The sequence below is a fragment of the Stigmatopora argus genome, chromosome 6 (assembly GCF_051989625.1).
Source record: "Stigmatopora argus isolate UIUO_Sarg chromosome 6, RoL_Sarg_1.0, whole genome shotgun sequence".
Classification (NCBI taxonomy): domain Eukaryota; kingdom Metazoa; phylum Chordata; class Actinopteri; order Syngnathiformes; family Syngnathidae; genus Stigmatopora; species Stigmatopora argus.
Window position 1 is genome coordinate 7,383,152 of NC_135392.1, and position 21,483 is coordinate 7,404,634.

The window sequence follows — 21,483 nt, forward strand, 5'->3', positions numbered from 1 at the left end:
GAAACAAAGAAAACGTAAAACTAGGCGAGACGTCGAACGTGTTATATATTATATTGTTATTGTTTAAGTGTATATTTATATTCAATTGAACACAGAATGGTTCAGGAATGGGGGATTAGCTCAAATGGTAGAGCGCTCGCTTAGCATGCGAGAGGTAGCGGGATCGATGCCCGCATCCTCCAGATTTTTATCCTTCATCTTGTGATATTTATTTACCAATGCCTATGTTGTCCAAATATTGTTATCGTTTAAATTGAAGTGAGGCCATCGTATGCTATTATTATTTTTTGGGGGAAATTGTAATAAACACAAACTAGAAGTCAGCTATACAAAACAGAGTACATCTGTACAGGTGGAAAAAAAATTTATTACAGTATTTTCCCCAAAGATTACGATTAATAAATAGTTATGTCTACATTTCAATGAAATGTATGATTTCTCACTTTCTACACAGGACATAACACAAAGTCAAGAATACACATTATTTTAGCCTGTAATAAAGCTGGAGTAAGTTAATCTAGAAAAAGTAGTCTTATACAGCAGTTGATAAAACCTCGCCATTGGTTGTAGTTCAATAATAATTTGATTGTATATGACAAGAAAAAGAAAAAAAAGATGAGTCTACAATTGAAAATCATTGAAAGTCCCTTAACTGTTCAGGAATAGGCCTTATTTTTTTAGTTGAATTTTTTAAACATTTCCAATGGCCTAAGGCACAGGAATACTAAAGTTTTGTACCAATCTTCTGGAACATTTTAAACCCCATCTGTTAATTAAAAGACTTGAATTTAAGAATACATAAGAGGTGCGTTTGTTATTTACACCTTAGATTGCATCTGAAATCTAGCACAAAAGGGAACTCGCAACTGACAATCAAATCACACAACTCGACCCCTCCAGACCTGTACATTGTGCGTAGTTCGGGACCTAAATCTACACGTTAGAAAAGAGCGTTTGTATTGACTGGAAAATAACAGGATTTTTTTTAACATTTACAAGTTTTAATCCACTCATTCTTTTCACACAACTACCGCAAGTCTTTTCTCTGGGGTGAGATGTGTTGGCTATGGGAGCTTTTCCTCAGATAAAAGAACGTATTAAATGAAAGACTTAATTAAAAAAACCAAAGAAAGGGGAAAAAACAAACACTGACCAGTAAATAATTTAAGAAAAACTGTTATTTTCAAGTTCAATGCCTGGTAAATATCCATTGCACATTTTATAATTTTTTTTTTAAATGCTAATCCGAATGATAGTACAACAGTGGTTGAGAACTTAATCCGATTTTGGTCATTGTGCCTTAGCTTTTTGTTTCAATGCGCCATAATTCAACCAACAATTAAAAAAACAAAATTCTTAGCATAGTAAGCATATGGTAGGACCATTGCATACCATGTGTAACATATCATTTGCCTTCAAATGGAGGCCCCCGCGTATCTACACTGACGTGGATTGTTGTTCTGCACCCAAAAACGGACTGTACATTCATAATCCACCCTGGACATACACAATGTAGGAGAGAATGATTGGATGACAATGTTCTCCCTTTGCTACAGCACTTTAAATACAACTCTTCTCACCTTTTGCCACATGCTGACAGCCTGAGGCCAATAAATCAATGGCCAAAATAGGGAGGTATGGTTTTCACAACATCGGCCTCAATTTAGATGAACATTTCAAGTTTCGTAATAGTCACAAAGTCATGGTTTACGCTTGCCTCCCGTGCTCATTGGCTGGTTAGTGCTACTTATTTGGAGCAAAAATAAGCCAAAGCGCAAAACAAGACCTACCAAAAGCCCTCACACCGATAAGAACAAATGACCTATAAAGAATGAGAAACACGTGATTTTAAGAAATTCCGGCAGCATCGGTACTGTTTTGTGTGTGTGTGTGTGTGGTGTTTGCAAGGGGCTATTAAGAAAAGAAGTGACAGGTAGGCCTCTCAGAGTAGAGTGTCATCTGTGCATCCTCCCTCCAGGCCATAACGGAACTCCTGCAGGTTAGAAACGCCGTAGAAATGGATGAACGCTGCTGCCACGACCAGAACATGGAAAATCTGATGGGAGTGGAACTGGAAGGAGAGAGCGGAATACATTTTGATTACAAAAAAAACAATCTACTTTGAGTTGTCTGGAAATCCAATGTTTCCTACCAAAACCCTAATCTGCATCAAAAATTGCAAACTACTGAAGACAAGATGCTGGGATCAAGTTATAGTGTTAAATTGTAACTAGAATTTCATGTATGAGATGTTTTCCCAAATACAATCTTGCTATTATAATGTGCAACTCTTAATGGAATTTACACAAAAGTAATGTATTGTATTGCAGGAAAGCGAGGGAGGCCAATTTCCATTACCAGAGAAGTAAAATAATCCAATGTTTTACACAAACCTACGCTTGAACACAATTAGAAAATGTAATATTAGTATAAATCCCCCATAAAATGGATTCTCACAGATAAATGGTACGTCTTGACACGTTAACAAAACCATCAGGCTTTCTTGTACTCAGATTGGGACCATGAGAAATGACTGTATATTGGAAAGTTTTGGGAAAATAATACAAATATGACAATTAAGGTAGGAAAAAAATGCAAACACGACTTCATTCAATTGAGCCAAGAGGAAGAGGATCAATAGTCTTTCAGTCAAGATATTACGGTTTTATCTCAACAGATTCTATGTCTAAACTCCTATCGTAGAAAAAACACATACCTAGAAGACGTAGTTTGTAAGTAAGTAACTAATGCTATTGTTTTAATCCTATCCTCGATCCTTTTAGGCCAATAATATTTCTAGAAGGGCTTCTATCTAACTTCGACATTTATATAAAAAAAAGAAACAGCTTTTTACAGCACCTGACAGGGGTACAAGGGAAAGAAAGCTATCAACTACTGTACTAGATTTTGCCGTTATGGAATTCCTGTAGAACTGGGACAACATGCTCCGCAATCCATTCCCTCCTAAAGGCTTGTCTTCAGCAAATGTTGGACAATAGTAGGTGCCGTCACACCCGTATTAATCACCGACACAAATCACAAACATCTATTCTTAAAATGTCATACTGAACTGTGGCCAATTGATATGAAAGTCAAAAGGACCATCAGATTTTTTTGCATTTTTGGCATTGAGCCCTCCTGCTCCTTGGCATAGTCTAATGTCAACAAGCACTTCAGTATACACAAAATGCCCCTTTTTACTGCACTGCAGATGCACATTTGTATAGCATTATATATGGAAAAAATTATCATCTTACAGTATACACAGGTATATGGTTTGCAGAAAATAATATATAAACTGTTAAAAAAGGACCTTGTATTGATTTGGAAAAATGCTTTGATTAACTTTCAATCCAAACACACACACACAGTTTTGATATAAATTAAGAGTAATTCGTTTTTAAAACTCATGTGAGTCCCAGAATTTAATGTTTCAAATGTTGAATTTAATGTTTCAAATATTTGAAATGAAAGTTTGAATTTAAACCTCTGAAAGATTCTTTTTTTTTGTTTTCAACACCTAATTGCTTCTTCTTACGAGTTGCCACCATACAGTGCTCGTACATAGAATTCCAAAACAGAAAAATAAGCTGGACGTTTCTTCATTATCTTGAAAAACCTGTGCCATCACTACAATATGAAAAAAAAAAAAAACATAAATACTTACCCATATGTCACACTTGCCAGGAAAATAGCGTTCAGGAATCCTGGCTGCATACAGACCAGCACCAGTTATATACATGGCCCCCATTAGGTAGAACCAACCCATCTGGCCCACAGTGGTGGCCTTAACGAAGCCCTCCTCAATGGTGAAGTGCATGGTGGGAACGATGCCGCTAAGTCCCAGACCCATAAACACACCTAAGACATGACAAAAAAAGTTCTTATTTCAAACATTTATATTTCTTTCTTGTGTGTTTTCACATTGGCCATCTAACATTAATGAAAACCTTTAAAATAGTGGCCATTTTTTTCCATTGCTGTCTGCGACAGTATCACCTGCTCTTGTGGGTCTGTGTCGAGGGGTGGAGAACCGATCCCATTGGGCCACTACGATGGCGGCAATGCCAAGGACGCAAACAATGGTGAGGTAGATAAGTCGCGGCTGAGGAGAACAATAGAAGGAGTAGTACAGCCAGGGCACGAAGGAACCCATGATGAGGAGCGCGATGCCTGAGTAGTCAAGCCTGAGGGACAAATGAAACATTCATTGAGTCCTTTTGCAATTTGTTCAGTCAAATCGTGCCTTCAAAAGATAATGAGTCAACATCCTCTACCAGTGCATTTAATGTTGCGATATGAAAAATGTTGAAGAACTTACTTAGAGAAGGTGCGAGACACTTTCTCAGAGTGGCAGTAGACGGTATGAAAAAGCCAGGAGAAACTGAGGCACAACACAGCTCCCAGAAAGAACATCCCGAACACCACTTTTTCTTGAAGCGGGGCCATGAAATACATATTGGGCCGCAACAGGGTTAACGTGCCCAGACACAGGAAAAGAATCAGCCCTGAGGGTGACAAAAGAATTGGTCAATGTTCTCCTTGGGTCACGTACAGAACAATTATTTTCACACTGTAAATGTGAATTCATAAAGGAAACACAACTGTAACAAAAATGCAAGTTTAAAAAAAGTAAATAAATACACGGCTTTGCATGCTGACCTAACAGATGAGTCCAAATGTTTCCGGTCTCGGTGTGAATTCGAAAGATGCTTCCAAAGCAGGCCCGGAATGAAGGCATGGGGGGGCGATGTCCATGCAGGAGGTAATCGTTGTCCTTGAGCCACTCTGGCAGGACATGGAAGGGAATGACTCTCCAGCGCCCCTCCCAAACCTGAAAAAAAAACCATTTCTTTTTTTTACACATACTGTAAAGGACTTTGTACATTTTGCAATACTGTTAGAACAAAAAGGGAGATAATCTGGTGCAAATTTGGAGGCTGATCTAAAATAACTTGGAGTCATGCTCTATCACCCCAAAAAAACTCAACTCAATCAATCAACACTGCATTTTGGTGCATCTGAGACATTTCAGTGCACACAGAGTTTTGAAATTTTGGTGGGATGGATCCCTTAAAAGCATGAACATTTTTGCACTGGAGTGTGTTTCAATGCATCGTTTGTTGTCTACCTGGTGGTTGTATGACAGGGTGAATCAAAATAATGCAACAAACTAAAAATAGGACAACAATAACCATATGTAGAAGTGAAAATCTTGCAGATTGTGTCAATTAAAAAACATCAGCATTAGATTTGTAGTTAACCTTTACATTTAGACATTAGATTTTTCCTTTATTCCATCCTTTTCTTTTAGGAAATAAGCTTTCTAAATTCAAACTGCAGCTTTGCAATCCCTAAACTTCCTATTTTCTAAACATGAACAGCACTTGACTGGAATGGCCACAGGGTAAAAACAATGAAGTGACACTGGTTGATTTGTCAGTTTTTACCATTTACATATTTTGGAACCAGAAGTTGCTGTTTCAAAAGAGAGGGTAGAGTGGTGCAATTTTCAATACCCCTGCATGAATTGACATGCAGCAGTAATAGCAATTTGAGGTTGTGGAAAGTAGCCACACCTCCATTACGCTAAAAAAAACGAGAGTAAATCAACAGTGATTATAAACTTCAAAGTACCGCTTTTTTCTAGATTCTTACTCAAAGTGCATGGGATCCTAAAATACTATACTATATAGATTTTTAATATTTATTCAACTTTACTCATACCATTTTTGACGACAGTTCTTTACAGAAAATCCGCTTTACTGCTTCATAGGGCGGACCATTTGGACTTAAAGTTTAATTTATCAAATGTTTGTTCAAGGTGGAACACTGAGGGTGCAAATGGAGCATCACACTTACTTTATGTACAAACTCTTCCATCTTTTCCATGGCATGGTGTGCCTGGAGTGGTAAGGTCAGAACCTCACCCACCTCATCGTCATCCTCTTCCTCCTCATCCGCAAGCATCGCTGCTCCCTTTAAAAAGAGGTTTAGTGAAGTCAAAGAGAAATAGGTTTTCTTGGTGGGATTAGGAAAAAGAAATACTACCTCTGCATGTACACCTTTGGAAGCCAGCTGGTGGACTCCTCCCTCCTCCAGCAGTGGCCCCAGCTCCATTAGCTCCACATCCTGGACTTGGCAGTCCTCTGAGATCCGGCAGTCTGCATCACTTGCAGACCCGTTTCGGCCTGACATAGGGAGACTGCCTGATGACCCACTCACAGTCCCTGTATTCTGTTTCAAACGTTACACTTCAATTTCCTCCTGAGAAAAAAAATGCAAAGCAAGCAACAATTAACATTTGGGGGATACATTTTTACAGCTCTCAGTCAAAGTGAGTAGAACACCAGCATTGAGATACGAGCTAAATGCAAGCATCCTGTTAAGAGGCAAATACTCAAATGCTAAAGTTAGTACAGAAGAAATCAAATATAATACGGTAGTAAAGAATGACATTGAATAATGGATGTTTCAACTTACACACACATCTATGGTAATCACATATTTTTGCCTTCCTATGTATGTTACTGGAATAGATGGAACAGACACAATATTTTTTGTAGCATAGAGAAAATAATATTCATTCTTTTTAAGTAAAATTGAATAGCACACCTGACGGGAAAACAAAGACGATTGTAAAAATGGATGTTTAAACTCTAAATCCCATTTGTTCACTGATGAATCAGTCATTTCATATCAACTATTACACTGTTAGATTTGTCTCACCTAGACTGTCATTACACAGCAATGCATTGATCATGCATTTTGTGTTTCCAACCTTTTGGCTGCCACTTGACATTGATTAGATGTCCAATCCACATACCTGTCAACCTCTGCCGATAACTGCCCTTATAAATGATTATGATTCCCCTTACAAACCCCCCCAAAAAACCTTACAAACACCGTACGACTCGTACGGTGTTTGTAAGGTTTTTTGGGGTTTGTAAGGGGAATCATAATCATTTATAAGGGCAGTTATCGGCAGAGGTTGACAGGTAGGAATCCATTTCGACATGGAAAGGTGGCAACGACCTGACCAAGTCAAAATGGATTACATGTCCACAGCAGTAAAGGGCAAAATGTTGACTAGTCTATAATCCAATGATCTCTTGCTATACCAATACTTTAGTTTAATTGTGATTGACCTAAAATCGCCTCAAAGACAATACTATTCCAACTAGAAATCGACCCATATTTAGTGTTTGGGGGAGGGGAAACATTCTTAGCTAAAACCATTGGGTTGAAAGTAAACAGTTCAAATTTGAAGCGGTCTCTCAGTTCTCAAACTGTTCAATTAATTCTATCGACAACAACCCCCAAGTCGGACTGTCGATAAATTAGTTTTACCATCACATGACATCGATTTTGCGTGGAATATTTAGATCGGTTCAGATCTTTTCCACCTGGCTTAATGGGCCAAATGACATTACATGACAACCGAACAACAGAACGTCTCAAGCAGAGAAACAACGGATGTGACTTAGCTAAGCGTCAGACCGAAGACGGTCCCGAAACAAAGCAAAAACGTAAACAACAAACGCAAGACACCGGCGATTCGATTAATAGAACCCCCCTGGCCCATTTAGGATTTATGTCGCAGCAAATGCTACACGGCAGGGGGACTTAATAAAAATGTGTGGTGACATATTGCCCATATTTCATGTCGCTAGCGTTACCTTGAGGCTAGCGCCGAGCTGGCAAACTGGCGATACTTTGGCGTTTCATTCCGGGTAGATATTCGGCTTCGTTATAACCACAAAAATACACATTTACAACCGCGATTGCACCGAATGCAGACAATTTACCTGACAAGGTCTTCAAAACAGGAAGGTGAATTATTAATCGAAAAAGAATACAAAATACAATCCTTTACGGAAGTTGCTGTCTCTTCCGCATAGTTAATCCATACCCTTCAAAACAAAAGTGCTTTTCATAATCCATTCATATCAAAATAAATTGTAATAAATGAAAAGAAAAGAAGCCATAAATTAAAATAAGTGTGGCCGATGTGTATTCTGCTGTGGAAATTTTATTTTTTGCGTGACCTCATACAGCTCTCTATCTTTGACTGCCTTTGACGGCAATAGACGTCCAATTTCTTTTAATTGGGTGCTCTTCCCAGTTTCAATCTGATCGGACGTCTGTTGAAGTCAATAGTTGTTTTCAATATCAATTCCCCTCTTTTACCTCTTTTATGTGACCTGGGCTGGCAGTGATTACGTTAAAATAAATTACTTGTTAATATTAATTAGATGTAAAATAAATAATAATAAAAAAGATTACAACTAAATAAATTAAAATGGATAATTCACTGCAACACAAGCGATGCTCCCTTGGAGCTCACATATGGATGGAATAAATGAATTGTAAAATACCAAAAAATATTATATACGTATATAAAATATATATTTCTTGTTATTCTTTCATTATAATTATTTTTAATTGTTTAAGCTGTTGTCAGAAGATGGAAAATCTGAGAAGTTTGATACAACAGTTTTTAGATTTGTGCAGTTGTCTTTGCATTCATTAAAATGCATCTTTTGAAAAAAGGACAGTTTTCAGTATACGTATACTTAAAATATTTAAAAATCCTGATATCGGACTAAACGTAATCACTTATCATACCTAAAATATCCAACTCTAAGCATTTATTTCTGATCATAAATGATGTACACCTAATACAGTAATTTAAAAGTCTTTATTCCACAGGAAACATTTCCAAATATATGCAAATACATGATTGCCATTTTAACCACATCTAAAATGCTTCAATGAAAACAAATAGACAGTCAAAATGCACACAGGGAAATATGATTGTAGTAGTCTCTGTCATACAAATGTTTAGTGCATTAGCCATTCGCAAACTCACTCTGTAGCTTCACTGATTTCAAGACTTGAGCTCTTTTCATTGGGTGAATAAATAACAGAATAAAAACATCACTGTGAGGTTGCGAATGGGTGTAGCTAAACAATAACAACTTCCACTTTGATTGTGAGACTTTGGCAAACTCACGTTTGACCTATGGCGATCACAAACTCGCACATTTTCATCAGATATGCAGCTGCCAACCATCTCTTTCCAATGCTACTTTGAATATAATACGCTGTGTTTTAAGAGAGTAGTAGCCTAGTTTTAACTAATTGTGGAATAGGGACATTTACTGGTACGGAGATTAAAAAAAGTGACTGTAAACAAGACTTTTCTTCCAATTAAAAAACATGATTAGGTGTAAAAACGTAGGTGCTGATTGATCCAGCACACGCAAACATATTCTAAATTCATATACTTCGTAAAACTACTTAAAATAGGCAACGGTATTGCTAACTGTGATGGTTGGTGTCAAGTTAGTAACATGCTAAAAATAATCCAAGTTTTTAACCACTACAGTTCATATTGTAATGAGTTATGTTGCAAATTTTTGACATTCGTCACAAAATCTCACATTACCACCCGTCCGAAATGTAAGATTTCTCTCACTGGGTCCAAACGGCGTGATTTTTACGCCATCACACTTGACTACAATAGTGAGTGCTATCGTCCACAACCCAGCGTCCCTGAGAGTCATCTGCAGATAACTGAAGAGCTCTTCTCTGCATCTCCTGCAAAAGAATGGCATATCAAATTAATTGACGAGCCCTTGAAAACACAATCTCAATGGTCATAAAAATTCATTCGTCTTATCCTTAAACGATGCTGTAAATAAATAGTCCTAGTAGTTGCTAAAACAAAATAAAACAACTAAAGGTTACCTGCTGTTGAGATTTCTGGTTTTGATGTCGGATTGCCTCCAGAGCAGCCGCGTTTTTCACCCGGACTGCTCCCTGTCTATCGAGAGAACGGGACCTGGGTCCTTTGAGCTGACTGCGCCAGTGCCACGATTTCAGCTGTTCGCTCACCACTTGCCGTGGAAGGCAGTTGGAGCGGTATTGAGGATGATCCCATTGTGTTGGGGAGGGGGAGTGTCTGCCATCAGGAGCCAAATGACTCTGCAGGGGCGCAGGAGCCTCCATGTAGCGGCACGCGTATCTGCTGGGGGCGCAGGGGCTCCGATGGCCGTAATAACTCCATGGCATGTCCACGTATGGAGGGTAAACAACGTCCTCATTGTAATAAGCTTTGTGGACAATTGGATTGAACTGCTGTCTGGGACTGTGGTAATAAATTGGGGAGGCTTCGGGTCCATTGTTCCCAAATGGAGATGCGAGCATTGAGGCGACCTGATAGTGTTTAGGGAAATCACGGGACAGGTCTCGGCTAGGGGAGCTGCTGTAGGATGCAAACGAGTGTTCGGAGTTCGTATCCTCAGAGTCCGCATGGTTGACGTGACTAAACATGAGCAAAGGCGCTTCTGAGGGAGTTTTGTTGTAATCTGTCAGTCGTCTCCTTAGACCTCTAGAGCGACCTCGGTCCTTGTTTGGTCCAAGTGGAGATTCAGGGTTGGATATCCTATGAAACATAGACAAGAGTGGTATACATATTTAAGCACAGCTAACATGGAGAAATTGTATATATATTTTTTTTTAATCCATTCATACTTTTTTAAAAGCCAGTTCTCAGTGAGGTAAAAAGTTCAAATTAGTGCATTCATTGGAATAGAGTAGTATAGTATTTGTTCCTTACTTTTAGAGACAGTATTATATACTGACATACATTAAGAATCGTACCTGAGAGAGAGTTGCCTGTGCACACGCATTTCGGGCGTTGTCGGCATGCTGCTGGACTGTGTACGACTCAGCTTCATATGGGAGAGTTGTTGTGGTAGAGCACAAACTGGCAACAAAGCCTCCAGCGGTGGTAGCAACTCACTCTTTACTGGACTGGAGAAAAAGAAATGTTTCACGTATTTTAACAACCAAAATATATAACATATTTATTTCACATTCACTAGCCCATTTTATATTTTTGGCCTTTACCATACAATCCTGCTCAGTACTCCTTCATTTTTTGTCATAATCTTTACATTGTCTTCAAAGTAAAACTTGTAAATGTATACATATATGAGCAAAATCTTTTTCCGCCCACTTGATCATTTCTTCCCAGGAGATATTCGAAACAATGTACATGAAATTATTGGGTACCAATGATGGTAAGCAGAATATTTATTAGAGCTTCACACGACAGTTAACTGTAAAATGCTGCTTCAGGTAGGATTACCAGTTGGTTATTGTACGCGTAGTCACCAGTAGATGGCAGTGTGTTACCAACTTTAATTTACGAATGGGTGATATAAAGCCACATATAGTACAGTAATCCCTCGAATAGGGGTTCCCGCTAATGAGTTTCAGCGTGGATTTTCACATTTTTATGAACTTAAAATATATATATAATTCATAGCGTAAAAAAATCGCAAAGTAGTAAAGTCGCGATAATCGAGGGATTACTACATACATTATAGCATATCACGTCCTTTGAATTTATTTTTTTCGTGCTCCTCACTATCACATTATTGACATTCATAAATTTCTTAATTTGGAGTGTTGCGACACTAAACGCATACTATGTGAATTGCCTTGTCTAAAAAGCAAACTGGGGAAAAGGGTCTTCATTACCTGGCTCTGCAGGAAGAACGTGACTTCTTGTTCTTCTGGTATGGCTGGTCAAGGCTTGTCTCTGACCAAGGCGAGTGCTCGATAGGAGGAAGGTCATCTGCGGGGCTTGAGGTAAAACTCATGGAAGAGTCCATGCTGGGATGGGGCGATGAGCTCGGTGTCAAAGGCAGGTTCTGAGGACCCGTGGACGGTGAGCGGTAGGAACCGTCTATGTGGGACTTTGAAGACGCAGGTGGCTGTGAGGACTCTCTCATCACTTCTAATTGCAAAAATGATGCAAACATGAGTGCATCTCCACACATTCTTCTTAGAACTTTGAGGCCTTACCTTCATCTTGGACCGGTGAATCAGACAAAGAGCTGTCATCAGACACAGCAAGATCTGGGGACAGGCAGAGAAGCAAAACATACATTGAGACAATTCAGTTGAATCAATCAATTTACTCTTTGAATAGTTACATATGTTACATATATATGTATAGGTATATATGTTTACCATGTGTATTACATGAATGGAAAGACAGCTGCAATACCTCTAACAAATATGAAGATGCTTGTTAAGGCTTGCCTCATCTCTTCATTGCCAATCACAAGAAAAACAGTGTTTCCCATAAATCAGGAACAGGCAATAAATAGCTTGGGAGGCCACATACAGTCTACTGCATTCTGTTATTGTTCTTCTTAATAATATCATTAAATAATCAGGAGTTCTAACATATTTGTTACAATAACATAGTTATTTATGTTTATATTTTTGAATTAAACAATCTTAATCTGTAGGAATTTTACTCCCATCAAATAATTTTTGGTCTACTCTGAATTTCTCAGGTTCCAGTATATTAATATCGTGTATTTTGACTCCAATTTAAATGTTGTGAATTCTCTTTTGATGTTAGAACGGTTACACTTTAAGAGGATAGTATGATTTTTTATTTATGCAAGTGAATTCAAACAACTTGGTGTAAACCCATACATATAGCTGTTCAAATCATTCATTCATTTTGTCCAGGAGGGCTGGAGCCTATCCCAGCTAACTAAAGATGTGAGGAAATGCACAAAAATGAGAGAAAATTCTAAGGAATTTATTAATGTCTTAAAATAAATAAAGCGTGCCCTAGAGCTGTAATGCACTATAGGTCAGAGTCACAGGGAGCACTTTTACACAATTTGCCCAGTGTTTAACCAGATTTGAACTAGAAAATCTCATTCAGGATGTTGCACATAGGCAATTGTTGATTTTATTTTAACCAAAGTTATGCTTATACACACTTTTGATGTCCGTAATGTAACTCACCATGTTGTGGGATATTAAAAGCAGGAAGCGGTGAGGATTGGCCGTGCTCCAGCCGCAGCTGGAAAGCAGTCTCTTGCAGAATTTTCAGTTTCTGCTCCTTTCGCTTACACTGTTCCAAACGACTCTTTCTAACAGCCTTGCTCAGGTGGTTCTCCTCACAAAGTTTGCGTGCCGCCTCGTAAATCTTAAATTGAAGCGCCAACTCGGCATCCACAAGATTTAGGGCCGAATCCTAGCAAAACAGAACAGAACACGTTATGCGTCTTGTTGAAAAACAGATCGTCACGCTTTCAATCAATGTGTTCTTTTACCTCAGCTCCATGGGGGATGCTTTGCTCATCCAGCTTGAAAGCGGCTCCAATGCGTCTCCGGATCTGTGGAGGCTTCTCTCCTGGCAGCAGTGGATAATCTCCTGACAGCCGACCTGTCAGCTCCTTATCAACACAAATTAAATCACAAATCAAAGCGCTCTTCAAAAAAAGAGAACAAGACCAGAGTCAATATTTATTGGGGGTGAAATGCAAAATATAACTAGCGACAAAATTCCCACTGTAAGTGGATGCCTTTAGATCAGCAGCTCACATACATGGAGATCATTCAGGTGTGAAGTTTTGGAACCAACACAATCAACATGTTCCCTTACAAGTTGAGACATATGGATTCTGGGAGCATGTTGCACAATTCAGTATTTGCGACAGCAAACTTTTCAGGTCTCAGGTAACAGCATCGGAAATTCATGTTAAAAAAATTGTCGGACATGTTCATGATTTCATCACTCGTAAAATCATTGAATCTTATGAGTCATTCTGATGCAGACAGTCATTAGGGTTACTGGTTATTTTGTCCCAAAGATGATGGTAAAAAGGTGCGCTGCGTCCTATTAGGTCACCTCTGCAAGTTCTGACATGAGTGCTCCAGCTCGAGTGTTTGAAAGAAAGAATGAGTCCTGGGATTTTTACCCTTAAGCAACTGCTCTTTGGCACAGACTTCGCAAATCTGATTGTGTCCAGTTTCAACATTAGTCAAATCTATGTGGAAATCACATCCTTGAATGAGAGGTGATGTTTACAGTAGAGTAGAAATTCAAATGAAAGAAAGAGAAAAAAAAATGTCCAAGTCATTTAAGTTTGTCATTATTCACTGAGAAATTAAAGACAATGCCTGGCCTTACGATGTTAAAACAGGAGTGACAAATCCAAGAATCATGTCATGGTTTCTGACCGAAAACAAACTCCTTCGATTTGGGAACAATGTTGTCAAAAAGCCTAAACTGCGTGACCCCTTGCCTTGAATTTATTTTGGATGATTCACACTTTCCAAGAGATCAACTTCTGTTTTCTCTTTAAGATTGGTGGTTTCACTGTTAAGAGTAACAAATCGTACACAGTGCCAACTTTTTCATGTCATGTGGATAAGTGGGAGTTCCGAAATAGTGAAGTGAAAGTGAAATCTGTCTGAAAAAGGAGTCCAAACTGGAAGAAAAAAAGACCAGGAACATTTTCCAGTCAACCACTGAAGCATCCTCTCGTGTTATTTTAAAGGTTCACGATAAATGTCTCATTCAAAGCTGAAATATTGAACAGGTAAAGTTGGCAGAGTTCCACAATAACATAATATAACACCTTTGCCAATGATGTCTAATAGTGTCAATTTTTAAAATGTTTTAACAGTGCAGGACTCCTATAATTAGGTGGTCACACAAGAGGGAATACAGGATTACTCACTGCTTCACGAATGCAGAGTTTCTTTAGCTCCAGAAGGCACAGTTCGAGTCCGTCTTGAAGCGCCTGGTGCTTGAGCTTCATGGCTCTTGTGTGCGTATTCACATCCTTGGTATGCGATGTCGGGCTATCTGAGCCTAGCGTGTACAACCATAAAGTAGGAGAAGACCAAAAAGTTGAGATTTATGAGAATATATATATATATAAGAAAGGCCACAATATTATTTTGCAATATTGTCAATATATTATACCATGAAGCCAAACCAAAAGCAAACTAAAAATAGTGAACATGGTGAGCATTGCCATGACCTAAATAAGAGTGGATCAATCTTTATGATTAATTCTTGCAATTACACTTTATTTTAAAGAATATATGAATACTAATATATATATATATATATATATATATATATATATATATATATATATATGGGGCTACGCTCTCAAATGCTTTCAAAAACAGTAACTAAGTGGAAAATATAATTGTTCAGTTGATTGTTGTTCAGTAGTATTAGTATTTCAAAAAGCCATCAAAGAAAGGCCTACATCTGCCAAAGCTTTAATTTCTTTTATGAGTAATAGTACAATATTGACCATTGTTTAGGTTAACATTACACAAACTGTCGACGTATGTGCGCACAGAAAAATAACAGACTGCATAAAAAGATGAATATTCGGGGGGGGAAATGAAAAAATGTTGTCCTCATTGATACAAAATGTAACAATAAACTGTGTAACTAGTGAGTGTTCAGATAGTGCTGTCTGTCGCCTTGGAGACTAATAACGTAAGGATTAGTCTCCAGGCCGGGGGAGTGTCTTGGAATAGAATGCATTGAGTAGTGCATACCTTTCGAGATTATTAACAGAATCCCTGCAGGTACTGACAAACATCAGATGTGTCAACAGGAAAGAAGTGTGGCAATGTGACAATAGAGCAGAGCATTCATACTCCTTCAGAGACAAATGGACATTCTTGATGGATGGACACTATCGCATTGTATGGATCAGGCACCACGCGGTAAATTAAGGCCGAAGGAATGTCACACAGGGCGGAACGAATCTGTACACGATGCAGCGAAAACACTGCTGGCCTCTGATAGAGAACACTAATTTGTGTTTTGGACTCAGGTCCAAAGCAAAAGATAATATATGTTGTGAGAGCTGTGGGTGATAAAAGTGGTGTATAGTATATAAATTGAGATTTTTTTTCATTCCTCCAGCTGCACAAGAAATACTGGCGCTAAACTTGATCCACCACAGATCATCTTTACTATTCCTTGCCTCCATTGTAGCAAATATTTGACACTTCTGACAGGTATCGTTATCACTAAGTGGGGTTAAGTACTTGCGTGCGACACGCGGAGCAAGAAGTGATAATAAAGGAAAAGACAGAAATACTATCTGCTAAACCAATGTGAAATATAAAGATGTGAAAACCAGAATAAGCGCTTGGGTCATCTGGGGTACTCCTAATAGTAGAAGAAACGATATTGAGTGTTACATTTAGATTTTGAGTTTTAATGCTGCTGTGAAAAAAACGATATTATAGTTTTCAATTTGGACTACATACTGTGAAGTGTCCCAAATACGTAATCCCGTAATTTTATCAAAAGGACAAAGTAGGCAAAGTAGCACAAACAATATAAACAAAAGACAATAGTGTAAATATTACAAAAAAAGGATCGTTAATTGTTGTCTCTTTGAAAAAATCTCAGCTTCTGGTTAGTCGCATGCTAGTGTTGTATTGAGTAAAACAATAGGAATAGTGGCCCGAGGTGTTGGTAAAGAATAGCTCAATTTCTAAGTAGCATCCTCAGTTTAGACTCAATTGCTCCAAGGCAATACTAATCCGCAATCAATTTCACAGAAGCAACCCAGCATTGGATACATCTTTATTGTGTTTATCTTTAATATACTTGTGAAGTGGAAAATTCCCAAAGCATAAAACCAATTGTAGCATGTTTTATCATCTGCAGTGTTATGCTTCTATTACAATTGCGTGATATAACAACCAATTTGGGGTTTTAGATGCACATAAAGTGCAGAGGAACTCTTTGTAACAAAGCCCATTAATAATTCAACAGCCACTTGTGTGTCCTAAATGAATCAAGTGAAGATGTTTTACCAGAGTGAAGAATGATTCCACTATCAGTATCGCTGATCTCGCCATTGCCTTCCATTCTGTTGAGTTTCTATCCTTCAGTGTTGGGTAATGATGATCGTCATATTCTGTGAGGACAAGTTTACAATCAATCAGCAATTTTCAGTTTGACGCCATCGTACAAATCTGCAGTATTTCAATCAACAAAAGAACACCTGAGAACAGCAATACCTATTACCTGGAATCTATTACATTTAAAGACCTACTGTGCCAACTAATACCTAATCGTATGAACTGTAAAGTAATGACTCAGGTGTGACTTGCCCTTTTGGTCCCAAACTCACACGCGTCGAGTCATTGCTTACGGCGGAGCTAGTAGTTTTAGAAGCCTGGACTTGTCTGATTCCTGTGACTACTCGGTTGTCATACGATGCCAGTATTACTACCCCTGGTTCGATTATTAACTAAAAGGGATCAGCGGAATGCAACGGCGTGGCAGTGTCACATTCCAACACGTAGAGGAGGCTCAGCTCAGATAGCCGTGGGAGGCTAAGAAGTAATAAAGTCAATGATACCACACAGTTGTTTGCACAAACCATGCTGAGAGGTGACTATAAAAAAATGCCTCCTGTTATCACTGTGGACATGACGTCAACATGACACATACTGCATTACTCTCACAAGACTCTGACTTGCTTGGGTGTTAACTGGACAATGTGGAATCAACATATTCATCTTAAATAAAAATAACTACGGTACTGCAATATTTTGATCTTTTACCAAGGGGGAAAAAGCTTACTTTCAAAATGGTGGTGCTATCAAGGGCTTGCTTTAAATTTTACATTGAAATCAGCTTAATGGACAAAATATTAGGAATCAACATGCATGCATCATTTACAAATGATAGTTTTCAATCATGAGTTTTAAACTTTACATTCCTTATCCAAGGCTGCAGGAGTCAGTCACAATAACATCCCCATTTGATAGTATGTTGTGACTCTCACTTTTTCATCAAAACATTGATTGGAGTGACAAATAATGACACAATTTTTTTTAAGCAAGCAGGGAGTTAAAAACACAATTTCAGGATATCTTTCCTATGAATGTTGACATTGCATGCATATTACACTAATATAGTGCAGCAAAGCAAACCGAAATATTTATTTTAAAAAAGAAAAATGATGACAATTTTTTCAAGAACATATATATGTTTCATTTCTTCTAAAGTGAAAGTCCATGCTCGGCTTGTTCTTTTAAGCATTACCTGTTTGGGAAACGTATTTGAAAGTGCAATAATTTTAATATCAACCTTCAGAATGAACCCAGGTTCTTTGGAATTTAGAACTCTAGAACTTTTAGAACTCTATAGAAGCAATGACAGTTGCAAACATGAAAACTAAAGCACAAAACTTTGGACCACATCAGAAAAAAACCTACTCAGTAACAGCAATAATTCTATTTTTTATTATTATCATACAACTCCCTTTACACTTACTACCCAATATATATGCTATTAGCAATGAATAATCACACACAAATTGGTTTGATAAAAATAACGAGACAAAGTCTGCTATTAAATAATGATAAGCACTCATACAAAAATAAAAGACTGTAAAAAAAAGGGCTTACCTGGAAGATGAAATGATGAACTTCTAAGTGTGAACACTCGCTCAGAACAGAAGGCTGGCCAGTGTGGAGTCTGGACAGGAATGAGCGCCTGGCCGCCTGAAGAAAGCGCTGCCTGCTGGAAGGGAGTGGCCACACGCAGAGTCAGTATCGTATAACTCCCGTCTGACTTTCAAACTGTGTCAACAACAAAGAGCAGGTTACTGGGAATCTCATTGCAATTATTTCTGTGCTTATCTATGAAGGATGAGGAACACTAAACTGACTATCAAGCATCCCCTTATGGAAAAGTGTGAGTAAATGTACAGTAATCCCTCGAATATCGCAGTTAATGTAGACCAGACATGGCCGCGATAATCGAAAAATCGGGAAGTAGGGTCACCCCTATTATAACTACCTTTTTTCTTCAGTGCAGAGTCCTAGTAGCAAGAGTGGCTTCTGTTTATGAGTTTCAGCATGGATTTTCATATTTTTATGAACTTCTTTTTTTTAAATAGTTATAATAGCAGAAAAAATCGCGAAGAAGTGAATTTGCGATAAGTGAAGTCGCAATAATCGAGGGAAGACTGTCACACTGTAACAATTCATAAAACATAACTGGAGGGAAACTCAAAATTCAAATAGTGAAATTAGGGAAGAAAAGCAACCTGTAGTCAGTATTAGTCACATTTGACACTAAGGGAGTGATTATGGTTTTTATATGAGAAATTTTGATGAAACAGGGAGACCACCTTTGCACACTTTCTGGTCAGTGCATGACTAGTGCCATCTCCTGGATGTTCGAATGGTTCTCTCATGATTGAAGAAGAGATTGTACACATGGAGAGCCTTCCTTCCGTGCTACAAGGCCATTTTTGTTACTTCTGACGAGGAAACACATGCTGGTGAGATGGATAGTGTGCGTGATGTGTAAGGAACTACAACAGCACCTGCTCTCTCACTACATGGTTTGCATTCATTCCGAATCTCAACGTTGAATTAGGATTTCCAGGAATGTCATCGGTGTCCAGACACACATGCATAGAGAAAGGTCTCACAATTCCCAGACATTGAAAGAGAACCTCTCACATGACACGACTCTGGAAAACCAGCATCTCAGAGAAGGTTGGGTGAGGGTAGAGGTGGTAACATTTTCTTATGTTAATCTACCTCCTCCTGGTGGTGGATGTTTACACAAACTAATGAAGATGAACTGTTTCAAAATTTGAACAAATTGGACTAACATCCAAGAATGGATTTAGGTGGCCCTAAAAGATTCCACTGCATGTTTTAAGTAACTAATGAAAACAAACAGGGAAGTAATCAGTAGTTATTAGATAAGCTATTTATAAATGAGTTAAAGCTGCTATTACAATAAAGTATAGTTGTAAAAATGTTTTTTAAACAGACTCCATGCTATGTAGTAGGCAAATTTAAAAGGAGATTAACACATGGGAGAACTGCCAACATTGCTACTTCATCTTCCACTTAAAATGATGCTTAAAAGTAAAATAGGAAATTTTCTTCACAAATTTCTATCAGCATGTTACTTAAAGCAATTAAAAGGGTACAATAGCAGCTATTACAACCCATTTTCCCATTGTGTCTCATTGCCGGCAAGTTTAGTTGACTTCCCTCATAAAAGACTGGTCTAGTGGAACCAGTTGTTGGAGTTCACGGTTTGCTTTTCTAAAGCAGCCAAAGGCAGAGGGGAAGACCATAGAGGCCTTTGTGTCTCCAACCCAGCAACTGGCTAAACAAATTCTTCGAATAATCTCAAGTCATTTTTACAACTCTACAGCCACACGACTAGTGCGGGTGTCCAACACTATGACCTTTACATACATCCACTATATATTTCAATTGCATCCATCCACACATAGTTAAAATCTATATGTGTACCTGAATAGTTAATAGGCCTACAATTATCATTTATTAAATTAATTGGTTGCTAAAAATGTATTGATTGAAGAGTTGACTGGACTACATGACAATTTGCTATTTTGTTGCATGATACTGTATGTATTTGTCTAATAATATGAACAATTCTGCAGAAAGAGGATGTTGCAAACTTCTCACTTCTCAGAATTTCTTTATCTTTATGAGGCACCTTTGCACATTTTCCTTTGCTCTTTTTTCCTTGAGTGTGTCACTGAGAAACACAGTACAGGCAAACATTTTCTTTATTTGAAATATTATATTTATTTCAGAGCCTATCACAGCGGCAAGAGGCTCGATACACCCTGGACTGGTCGCCAGCCAATCAATTCACCTAAAATGCACAATTCAATGAAAGTCAACACAATCAGAGTAAGAAAATGCAAATTTCACGCTGGCAGAGCAAAGCTGAGATTTGTACTCAAATTCAAAGAAATATGAAGCAGATTTAAAGAGGATGATGAAGATGCTTACATATCAAACAGAAATGATCTATTCATGTCAGGGAACGATCTACAATCTACATGTAAATAGTTCCATGTATTAGCTCTTAATAGAGCCTGGAATAATTATAATAGTAATGAGAATTATGAAATATTTAGGTACACTGTTATAATGACTTTATGCAGTCGCTGGGCCTGTGCGGTGAAGAACACTTTAAAACGTGAAATGTTGCTTTGAAGGATGTGATTTCATCAATCAGACATTTTGCATTCGCATGAACAATAAACATCAACATGGAATTCAAACGAAGTTAAGTATACAACCTATTTAGGCAAAGATACGGAATGCTGCTGACACTTCAATGCAATGCTTGGCTTACCTTGCAGGCTAGCCAGCAAGCTAACATCCAGAGTTAACTGACTCCATAGAATCTTCGCTCCATCGGAAAGCATTTCCACGTTTCAGATGATATTTTCCTTCAAAAAAATAAATGCAGTAGACTTAGCTTTAGCCCGTATTTTGCCACAGGAAATAGTAAAATGAAGTTTAAGCGCTTGAAGAAACTTTTTTTCTGTCAAAACTAAACTTTAGTTGAGGAGCTTAAAGTGAATTTACGCGTGATGCGTTCAAACTCTGTCGTAAAAGGAATGCTCACGTAACCAAAACGGTGGTGTTGTGAATGAATTTCTGGCGTAATGACAAAGAGCCAGGGCAGCAAATAAAATTACTGTAATTGTAAAAAAATGAGCAACCAAAGTGTAATAAAAATGTTGCAATTGCTGCTGTTGCATTTTTTTTTTGTATTTTCAAAAAACCTAGGGATTAAAA

At 38.0% G+C, this 21,483-nt stretch overlaps 2 protein-coding genes and 1 non-coding gene across 6 annotated transcripts; 1 reads left to right on the forward strand and 2 right to left on the reverse strand.

Annotated features, from left to right (window-relative positions):
- The first annotated feature begins 109 nt into the window (after positions 1-109).
- On the forward strand, positions 110-182 carry trnaa-agc (transfer RNA alanine (anticodon AGC)). The gene has a single exon. It is a non-coding gene; the product is annotated as a tRNA-Ala (tRNA).
- A 165-nt stretch (positions 183-347) lies between these two features.
- adipor1a (adiponectin receptor 1a) lies at positions 348-7,947 on the reverse strand. The gene is made up of 8 exons (XM_077602910.1): positions 7,809-7,947; positions 6,052-6,267; positions 5,863-5,979; positions 4,663-4,834; positions 4,322-4,508; positions 4,000-4,187; positions 3,668-3,861; positions 348-2,071 (listed from the first exon to the last, which is right to left on the reverse strand). Exons 2-8 carry the CDS (start codon positions 6,196-6,198, stop codon positions 1,943-1,945), a joined length of 1,134 nt encoding a protein of 377 aa, XP_077459036.1. The 5' UTR covers positions 6,199-6,267; positions 7,809-7,947; the 3' UTR covers positions 348-1,942.
- Positions 7,948-8,682: 735 nt separating this feature from the next.
- Positions 8,683-21,279, reverse strand: inavab (innate immunity activator b). Of its 4 annotated transcripts, none has more exons than XM_077602908.1 (11): positions 21,035-21,279; positions 18,298-18,409; positions 16,693-16,796; positions 14,571-14,704; positions 13,158-13,280; positions 12,847-13,078; positions 11,881-11,934; positions 11,554-11,812; positions 10,669-10,821; positions 9,754-10,450; positions 8,683-9,603 (listed from the first exon to the last, which is right to left on the reverse strand). In XM_077602908.1, exons 3-11 carry the CDS (start codon positions 16,745-16,747, stop codon positions 9,511-9,513), a joined length of 1,800 nt encoding a protein of 599 aa, XP_077459034.1. In that variant the 5' UTR covers positions 16,748-16,796; positions 18,298-18,409; positions 21,035-21,279; the 3' UTR covers positions 8,683-9,510. The 4 variants fall into 4 exon arrangements, with proteins under 4 accessions (XP_077459034.1, XP_077459035.1, XP_077459032.1 ...); XM_077602909.1 differs by having other exon boundaries at positions 11,554-11,809; positions 18,298-18,412; XM_077602906.1 differs by having other exon boundaries at positions 18,298-18,412.
- Positions 21,280-21,483: the final 204 nt, after the last annotated feature.

What these genes read in the sequence shown, in the direction of transcription:
- adipor1a (XM_077602910.1), bottom strand. Translation starts at nt 6,198, where the DNA reads ATGTCAGGCCGAAACGGGTCTGCAAGTGATGCAGACTGCCGGATCTCA. An exon ending in CCAAAGGTGTACATGCAGAG is followed by an intron (nt 5,980 to 6,051) that starts GTAGTATTTCTT and finishes CTCTTTTTAAAG; the next exon opens with GGAGCAGCGATGCTTGCGGA. An exon ending in CTGGCAAGTGTGACATATGG is followed by an intron (nt 2,072 to 3,667) that starts GTAAGTATTTAT and finishes CTCTCCTTCCAG; the next exon opens with TTCCACTCCCATCAGATTTT.
- inavab (XM_077602908.1), bottom strand. Translation starts at nt 16,747, where the DNA reads ATGGAAGGCAATGGCGAGATCAGCGATACTGATAGTGGAATCATTCTT. An exon ending in TTCACCGGTCCAAGATGAAG is followed by an intron (nt 11,813 to 11,880) that starts GTAAGGCCTCAA and finishes TTTTGCAATTAG; the next exon opens with AAGTGATGAGAGAGTCCTCA. An exon ending in ACCAGAAATCTCAACAGCAG is followed by an intron (nt 9,604 to 9,753) that starts GTAACCTTTAGT and finishes ATTCTTTTGCAG; the next exon opens with GAGATGCAGAGAAGAGCTCT.